At 32.3% G+C, this 10,138-nt stretch overlaps 1 protein-coding gene across 1 annotated transcript in view; it reads left to right on the top strand.

Moving 5' to 3' along the window:
- Nucleotides 1-9,794, top strand: part of LOC143249957 (uncharacterized) — a 71,595-nt gene extending 61,801 nt beyond the window's left edge. Inside the window, exons 9-10 of the mRNA XM_076500592.1 lie at nt 2,721-2,882; nt 7,266-9,794. Coding sequence (XP_076356707.1) covers nt 2,721-2,882; nt 7,266-8,123 — 1,020 coding nt within the window. The 3' untranslated portion in view covers nt 8,124-9,794. The remainder of the gene's footprint in view (nt 1-2,720; nt 2,883-7,265) is intronic.
- The last annotated feature ends 344 nt before the right edge of the window (nt 9,795-10,138 follow it).

Below are 10,138 nucleotides of genomic sequence, written 5' to 3' on the forward strand. Positions count from 1 at the left end.
AAATCTGAAACAATAAATAAAATAACACCAGTAGTTTCTTAAACTTATGTTAATTGGCAGTGAAAGTTCGAATAAAATCATTTAGTTGACAATTTCTATTTTAACAAACCAATTTATTGACGAAACAGCATCTGTCTCGGCAGCTTTAGTTCAAATACCTTTTTCAGTGTTAGATTTGTCTTAACACGTTAAAAGTACATCGAATAATAATACCAATCTACTGATACCTTTATCAACTGAAACAATGACGTATGTGTCTAATACTTTAACCCCTTTACGTTACAAATATTTCTGTGATCACGTTTGTACTTATTAATTAACGCTGGAATACAATAAGTTAATGAGAACAGAATATTTACCTTCGTAATACCCAATAAGCCTATAACTTTAGTGTATGTTAATATATCAAAGGTTTATATCTAAAACTATCTTTATTAGCCTTTCAACTCAAATAGATCTTATAGTTATATTATTTTAATTAGTAGCTGTTAATTGAAACATGATTTATATATAAAACCGTCTCCATTAAAGTCTTTCACCTGAAACAGGGACTATGTACATGTTGTAACGTATATTTATTATTTTTAATTAGCATATTTTAAGTAAAACACAGCCAATAGCTTAATATCCGTTAACTCAAAAGCACATATCTACATTGGCTTTATTAATGTCTTTTAAATGAAAGATGAACTTCATATCTTTACAAATAATAACAAATTGTAAACATTAAGTATAATGTCGAGGTACCAATGGCAAAAAGATGAGAAACAATTTAAATACTCAAAACCATTGAAAAACCTGCAAATAAGTAGCTAGTAGGTATATAGTCAACCTTGCAAGTGTGTGGCTATTAGCCACTGTAACAATGTATGGCACAACACATTTTAAATAAGGTTATGGTTATTAGTCACTGTAACACTGTATAGTACTACACATTTTAAATAAGGATATAGTTATTAGTCACTGTAACACTGTATAGTACTGCACATTTTAAATAAGGTTATGGTTATTAGTCACTGTAGCACTGTATAGTACTACACATTTTAAATAAGGTTATGGTTATTAGTCACTATAGCACTGTATAGCACTATACATTTTAAATAAGGTTATGGTTATTAGTCACTGTAACACTGTATAGAACTACACATTTTAAATAAGGTTATGGTTATTAGTCACTATAACACTGTATAGAACTACACATTTTAAATAAGGTTATGGTTATTAGTCACTGTAGCACTGTATAGCACTACACATTTTAAATAAGGTTATGGTTATTAGTCACTGTAACACTGTATAGCATTACACATTTTAAATCAGGTTATGGTTATTAGTCACTGTAGCACTGTATAGCACTACACATTTTAAATAAGGTTATGGTTATTAGTCACTGTAGCACTGTATAGCACGACACATTTTAAATAAGGTTATGGTTATTAGTCACTGTAACACTGTATAGCATTACACATTTTAAATAAGGTTATGGTTATTAGTCACTGTAGCACTGTATAGCACTATTTATGTCTTGTTGTGCAACGTTTTTATCCCCTAACTGAAACGTAGCGTAATCCATAAAAGTATGTAATTAAATTTAATGTACATGTATCGCTTTTTTTACAACTTTATGCATAATATAGGGGTTGGCCCCATGAGGACATCGACTATATAGTTTTCAAAGCACTGAATATTGTACATGCTGTAGATCGAATCTTCCTTCATTCGTGATTGGTAATCCCTGTTTCATCCTGTTAAATGTGTTTTTGTTTGTTTCTTGTTGTCAGTTTCAGCTAGCATGGGAAAAGAAAAAGAAATGTGTGCATGCCATGATAGATTATTCAGGCAGGTTATTCATGATGAGTAAATTGGGATATACAGCCACTAATGTTAGCATCACAGAGTAGTAGCTTATTAATATCTGTTTTAACCAGTATATGTTCATTCAAGAAGGTCCTATATCTATAACTGTCTTAACTATATGTGTATGTGTGTATAAATATATATATATATATATAGTATTTAGATTGATATCATTATCAATTATTTTAATTTGTAAATCTAAATAGTGTTCCTCTACATTAAAAACTGAAAGTACTTCAGTTTATAATTCTAGCAGATAAATAGTGATAATAACATTCTGAGTGGAAGGTGACTGCTCTGCTTTACGAAGTGAACAGAAGAACAAAATAATAATAATGTATCTCACCCATCCTGAAATAGATGCGGGACGTTGCGAACATAAGCACCCACACTTCGTTCTTATAATTTCTAATTTCATTTCATTATTATATTATTTAAGTGTAATTATTATTTATGAATTTCTTCATATGAGACTGGCGAACGGAAGTTAAGACTGATAGACAGTGTATCCCCACCGCAATGTGGTCTATACTTCTGTAGTCATCTCCAAAACCAAGGCTACATTTTATATCTCATATTATAGCCTGTGGATCCTTTTAATTTGTGCAGAATTTGTTTTTACTTTTGTTTAGGCTAGGCTAGGCTTGTTTAAAATATTTGTCAGAGGTTTGTAATTGCTGTTTTTAACGCAGTTCTTCCTTTTGATGTTCATATGTTTTACTTGATTGTTGAGTATTAATAAGCTATAGGTACGTATTAATTATTATTTGTTCATTTAAGCAGGGTATTCATCTATACTGCTTTAAGTAACATTAGACGAGTTTATTATATTTTCAAAGTATTATGGCATTTTACACTCAACTTAGGCGTTAAAAGCTAGAAGCAAGCAGTTACGAAAACCAGATGGAAGTGGTTTGAAGTGGAGTGACTTTGTTATAGAAAACGGTCATCCGGATCTTGTGCTTTGCAATAGAGCGTGTTTTCATGCTGTCTTCAAATTCGATTCAAGGATTCAGGTGACTCTTGTGGTGAGTAGCTACTTGAATATTAATTATTTAATATTTCAAGTTTATTAAATGTGTTAGAGGCACCACTCAAACAGCTCATGTTTGGTTTTCCTCATACATGAATAGGTGTAGAACATTTCGTGTTTTTCATCATACATGAATAGGTCGAGAACAGCTTGTGTTTATTTTTCATCATATATGAACAGACATAGGCTTAAACAAAAAGAGAATATACTTATTTAACAAGAAAACGTAGCAATGACCAAACAATGTTTGCTAAAAAGTTTGTCGAAGCACGTAAATGATAATATTTTATATATATAAGCATCTTTAGAGATAACAATCACTCAAAGGAAACAAAAATTCCTACATTTTATTAACCTTGAAATTATAGACTTGGTTCTCTATCTTTTATCATCACGAAGTCCTTGACCTGCAAATAATTCTAAGAAAAATCATGAATAGATCAGAAATATGTGCATAAAAATCCAATGCAGCCGATTTTGGTTTGTTTTGAATTTCGCGCAAAGTTACACGAGGGTTATCTGCGCTAGCCGTCCCTAATACAGCAGCATAAGACTAGAGGGAAGGCAACTAGTCATCACCACTCACCGCCAACTCTTGGGTTACTCTTTAATGAACGAATTGTCCGAGCAGTATAACGACCCCACGGTTGATTATTTGTTTTGTTTGTTTTGGAATTTCGCACAAAGCTACTCGAGGGCTATCTGTGCTAGCCGTCCCTAATTTAGCAGTGTAAGACTAGAGGGAAGGCAGCTAGTCATCACCACCCACCGCCAACTCTTGGGCTACTCTTTTACCAACGAATAGTGGGATTGACCGTCACATTATACGCCCCCACGGTTGAAAGGGCAAGTATATTTGGTGTGACGAGGATTCGAACCCGCGACCCTCAGAGTGCTAGTCGAATGCCTTAATCATCTGATCATGCTAGGCCTATCGCTCGTTGTTGTTTGAAGTCACGACAGCGGAATACACTATTTTCTATAACACAAACTAAACACAAAATGATTTTAAGACTCATTCAACTGTTTAGTTTTAAACTTAGTAACGTTACAAACGACCTATTTCACCGTTTACTCAAGTTTACTTGCCCTTGAAATAATTAATCATTACTATTATATTAATTGTCTATGAAAAGTCGCAACTGGAAGCTAAATGATATATTTATAACGCTTTATGTAGCGTAGACAATCTATTGTGTTCAAGCCTAATCAGTCTTGTGTGAAAAAAAATTAAAACTTTAGACAAAGTGGCCTTCGTAGATTCCTACTTAATTATAACTAAAAACAATGACATTAGCGCTTCCAAATGATTTTGAATGTAAAACAAATAAAATAAGAAATGTCTAATTTTATAGACCTTTCTTGGAGACGCCAAAGAATCTTTTAGTATATTTTTAACAGCGTATATGGAACTGTAAGGTAATATCTAAAATACTACCGACTTGAACTCAGTTCTTTGTTTGTTGTTCTTATTTTGCAAACTGAAATAATTTAAAATTTAAATGAATAAAAATTAACAGCTTTCAAATACAACATCGTCGGTATAAGTCTTTACAACTAAAAAATAAGCATTTAGTGCGTTTTTGTTTGTTTGAACTTAAGCACAAAGCTACACAAATGGGTATCTGTACTCTGCCCACCACGGAAATCGAAAGCTGGTCGCTAATATTGTAAGTCTGCAAACATAGTATATACACCCTTGTGCAAATTAATTGAAACAGATGGTCATTTTACAATATTTTCAGCATGGCGGCCGGTATAGGCTCGCTGAACCCGCTGGTTTCCTTTAATTGTCATCTTTTCACACAGACGGCGTCATTAGCTGTGTTTTGCAGTACAGTCGATCTATTTTTGGGATATATGACATTTTGAGGAATATTACGTCATTCGAAATTGCGTTAGAAGGGCAAGGAGACCAATCAAAAAACGACTTCTTACCAACTCAATGAAGAAAAACGGTATCAATGAGGTATACAAGTACTGGACGCAAGAACAATGGAGGAAGGTGTTATTTAGTGAGAAGACTCATTTCTTTGTACAGGGTCAAAGAAGTCTCCATGTTCGCAGATCTCCAGGTGAGAAACTTCGAGAATCTCACATCAATCAGTTCGTAAAATATCCCTTGAAGAAGATGTTTTGGGGCTTTTTCAGCTACTATGGCGTCGAAAGCTTACATATCGTAGAAGGTATGATGCGAGGACCACAGTACATCGAAGTTTTGCAGAGAAGAGTCGTTCCAGAATTGAAAAAGAGATTTCTAGATGGATCTGGCATTTTTCAGCAAGATCTGGCTCTGTGCCACACATCGAAACTTGTGGAGAAGTTTATGACTACAACGCGAATAAAGGTGCTGGACTGGCCTGGAAACTCTCTAGACTTAAATCTTTGGGCAATTTGTAAAGAAAGACTTCGGGGAAAAGACTGTATTACGAAAGATAAGCTAATTGATGTGTGGTACTGCGATCCAAAAATTAGTAAAGATTACAGTCAACTCGTGGACTCGATGCCAGAGCTGATTAATGATCTTCTGAAAAATAATGGCGGTCATATCATGTATTAATTTATGAATAAATTTTGGATTCTCAGAAATAAAACGCAAAAAATTGGAAAAATCGTAATTTTCCGTCTTGTTTCAATTAATTTGCACAAGGGTGTAGTAGTTGACATGTGCATATTATTCGAAAGATGACTAATATGTTATTTATATAAGGAAAATTGCATTGGTTTATTTTTAAGCAAAAGAAACTACCTACAATACATTGTTGCAAAAATATTTGAGTTTCGATGGAATGGGTGCATCCAGCACAATAAAGCGCTCAGCTTCGCTAAGTCGCCACGAAGGTTGTTTTTTCCATCCCTCTGGAAGCCACAGTTCCTCTTCAATTAAACTGGGTGTAAGGAAATACTACTACAGAAATGAACACAATTTTTAACAGTTGTTGTTTCTTTAAGAAATGTCAAAGAGAAAATATTCAGTTAAATTTATATTAGTTTATTCGACACTAATAAATCACGCATGTTTACAAAAATGACATGGAATATTTATATAAAAAAAACCCTATTATAAAAATTTTTCATTAATGCTCTTATCTTCCAAACATTCTTACAACTAGTCAACTGAGAAAGTCGCATTCTTTCATGAAATTTCCTCACAAAAAAAAAAAAACATTTTTGTTCTTATTAAATTTTTTCCCAAATTAACCATTCAGCACATACGAAGACTGGTAGATGCTGATATCTCTTAAATATACAAACCTGCTCAGTTTAAGAGTTATTATTTAGAGATTTAATATTGAATTACTACTTAGTTTCATAACAATAGTGTTAAAAGTTAATTTTATAACAGCAATTCTCATGACAAGTTTGGTTACACAACTCTGTTCAAGTCGCGCGTTTTATATAAAGTTGAATTGTTTACTAGGCTTTTGTGGTATTGTTAACGCATTTCACTCGTAACTCCTAAGGTTTATTGTTATGTGTAATATTGTTGTTACTAAAGGGCTAGATATTTCTAGATTTTTCTGATGCATGTTATAAATACGTACAGAATCAGAACGGAAGTAAGTAAGTTAGTGAAAGTAAAAGTGAAGTTAGACTGCAGTTGAATTAGTTATAATGAGCAATGTCTAAGGTGAGTTTCTCAGCTTGTATTGTAATAACAGTGATAGAGAGAATAATTCATCTAGTCAATTGGGTCCTAAAATAACTAAATTAGTCTTTGTAAGCTTTTGAAGTAAAAGAGAATTATCAAAGTTCTATATACAACTATGATAACCAAAAGGATAATGGAAGTGGATTTATCAGTGATTAACTTGTAGTAACAAAGTATAATATAATTTGTCTTGTCAAAGAGTGTTCTAAAGCACCGCCTGTGTGAACTTTGGCGAAAAAGAGATAATTATTTAAAGCTCTGGATACAACTATGATAATCTATAGTGTAAAGGATGTTTTGTGCATGCATATTACTTTGCTTGGATATGTTATTTTAAAACAAGTAGATTGTGTACCGTCCATTTATTATTGAAACTTATCGCCAGCAAGCCACAGACACTTAACATAAATATTCTTTGCCCAATAAAAACTTGAAAGTATGAAATTTTAGGAACTTCAAAAAAAAAACCTTTAAAATATACTTTTGAAAAGAAGCATTTTAATATACTTTTCTACAATCAACTGATCATAATAAATATATATATATATATAGAGAGAGAGATTATGTGTGAACTGATACCTTCTATTTCCTGGATCTACTTTTAAGCAATATTGTTTTATGTATATTGTGAACTATAAACATCATATTTGAGACTAAGATCATTAGTCTTACCTTTAAAGCATTAACTGTTTGTGAATGACGATAATAACAACCTCGTTTTTTCAGATTTCTCGTCAAGAACAATCTTCTACCCCTAACAGTCAGAGATTATACAACTTTCCTATATTGGATCATTTCAAAGATGTCGTGCCTGGGGTTTTTCTACCTATTAGTGAAAACAGACAAAGCTCTGATCCTGTACATATATCTACCTTTGTCTTGCAAAGAGCAAAACTTTCTCTTCTTCACTCATCAGTTACTCCTGAAACAAGTCTTCGTCAACGTTTTGACATGAACGAAATAGGTTTTATAATGCTTCAGTTAATTCAAATTTTGAAGAATTTACAGGCTGAAGGGATAGAAAAGTTAGACCCAAAAGGTGATAATTTCCTGCTAGCACAACCAGACGACCAGCACCATAGTTTCGTGGTTCTTCTTACACATCCTTCCCCAGATGAAGTCGGCTGTCTTGTCAAGTCTGAATCTGAAGACAACAAGGTCACCCTCTGTCATTTTGCTTTAAAGAATTTGTTTCTTCTTCTTAGAGTTCAAAATATTGAAGAAATCGGGTACATCGTAGATAGTCAACTAAGCAACACTTCGGCACAAGCTTTTGTCTCTGTTGCCAATCTTCTTGATCAAGAAAAAGCTTTTTCTTTGTCTCATGCCAAAGCTCTTCTGGAGTACATGCTATGGGGTCCAAAAGAAACAAATCATTATCCGGAAGACGTTTCTCAGCAAACAGATGTATTTTTACAAAGGTGGTTAGACGTGAACAAAGCTCAAATTCTCAAAACGTTAAGTGCTACTTTCACAAGCCCAATCAGTATTTACGATGAAAATCATGCATCTTTTCTCATGAGGACAAATGTTCGCTCTTTGAAAGAATTGTCATCTTTGCTGAAAAACGACTCCAAAGCTTGAAGGAAACGGTTAATGTGGTCATTGTCTGATGTAATCAATCATACAATGATTTATTTATCTTATAGTTAATAAATGATCGTAAATACAGTTTAATGTTTGACATAGGTTTGAAGATGAGGTAAATGTATTGCTAAAGTGTATTTTTCAGAAATGCTTATAAATGAATGGAAAGATTGATCATGAAGAGATATTTAAAACTGACTTACAAATTAAAAATTCAAGCTATTAAAATTCTCGTTTTGAAAGAATTGTATATGAAACAATATTTTACTAGCACATACGTAGGGAAATTATATCTTCGGAGTTTGTGTTTAATGAAGTCGCCAATTTCTAATAATGTAAAGAATTGTGTAGTTTCAAAGTGCGAGTGTGCTTTATTTTTAATGGCATGTATAATTTTAACATTATTTTATGCAGAAGAGAAAATTTGGAAAATAAGTTTAAGCTAATTAACTTTCATTTTCATCGTCTAACATTCCATTTTAAGTATTTTGATAATATAATCTACTCTCCCGTATTGCGGCCCCCGCTAGTACAGTGGTTTGTTTCCGGATTTACAACGCTAAAATCAAGGATTCGATTCCCCTCGGTGGGCTCAGCAGAGAGCCCCATGTGGCTTTGCTATAAGAAAACACAACACTCTCGTATTGCGCCACCTACTTGTTTGTACATATTTCCCGTATTGCATGGTCTTCTGATGGATCATCGATAAAGCTAGGGCTTGATTTTCCGCGGTGGACAGATTACAAATAGGCCTCGTGTAGTTTTACACTAACGAAACAACAACTGTATGCATGAATTTTGAGTTTTTAAATTTTCTAATATTATTTTCGCAAGCAAACTATTTATTTTATGAATATATGTGATTAAAGACTTCAACATTGATATTGTATATCTAGATTAATAATGCGCCTGATATTAAAACTGTAATGTTAAGAATTTGTCATTAAAATGAATGACTGTGTAATAAAAGCTTTATAGCCCCAAATCAACAATCTTATATGATCTGATCACATGTAACGTTTCATGTTTTTATTGTATTTGTGGCTGATTTATAGAAGAGCTAATTTTAATGTAAATTATGTTCACATTTAGGTTTAGAACATATCAATTAATTCCCAGTACTGATAATGTAGGAAGTAAAATATTACAAGAAACTACTATAATCTCTAACCATTCCAATTCTTACAGTTAAAGCTAAATAATTGTTGTTTTTAACTTTATTTCACTTACTAATCTTTGTAACGCGATCATTTGAATCTGTGAATACTGAGTGATGGTAATAAAAGATAAAATAGCCGGATGTAGCTTGAAATTTGTTAAGTGAGTTGTATTTATTTGTAATCACTGTATTCTATTTTGACGTGATGAGGTATTTCTGGATGAGATGTAAATACCAAAATAAATCACAGCGTAAACGCAAGATTATAATGAAAACTAGTACATTATAACCAAAATTCAAAAAGAAACTGATTCTTCAAGTGATATTTACCAGGAAAATTGTTGTTTTTTAGTCCAGTTAAATAATTCAATTGATAAAAACGTGCTCCACAGAGCACGTACGTGTGATCGTACATTTAAAATCTTGTCAAACAAAACAAAACAGGTGTAAACTACAACACTAGTGATGGAATTGAAATTCTTATAATGAATGTACAGACACAAAATAAAGAGCACATTGTTTTTATTCTCATTTAATGACTGAGTTCTCAATTGACAGTAAGATTTAAACTGGACAAAATAATTTTTTGTTAAATCCTGTTTTTAAAATGCTATTACTCTACCATCTTATTTTATGACAGATATAGTAGCAATTTACACATTGAAAGTTTTATTATCGTTATATCTCAGTAAAAACAAAACTATGTTGTTGTCATTTTACCGAAAGTGACAGAAAACATTTATATAAAAATATTGGTTCTTTTTTACACATTTCAATTTTTTCATCCATTAATATAACAGTTATATAAAAACTTCTACCAGAAGAGTTGCTAAAATTAAAATGGATAATATCT

This window comes from Tachypleus tridentatus, chromosome 4 (assembly GCF_004210375.1).
Source record: "Tachypleus tridentatus isolate NWPU-2018 chromosome 4, ASM421037v1, whole genome shotgun sequence".
Lineage (NCBI taxonomy): Eukaryota > Metazoa > Arthropoda > Merostomata > Xiphosura > Limulidae > Tachypleus > Tachypleus tridentatus.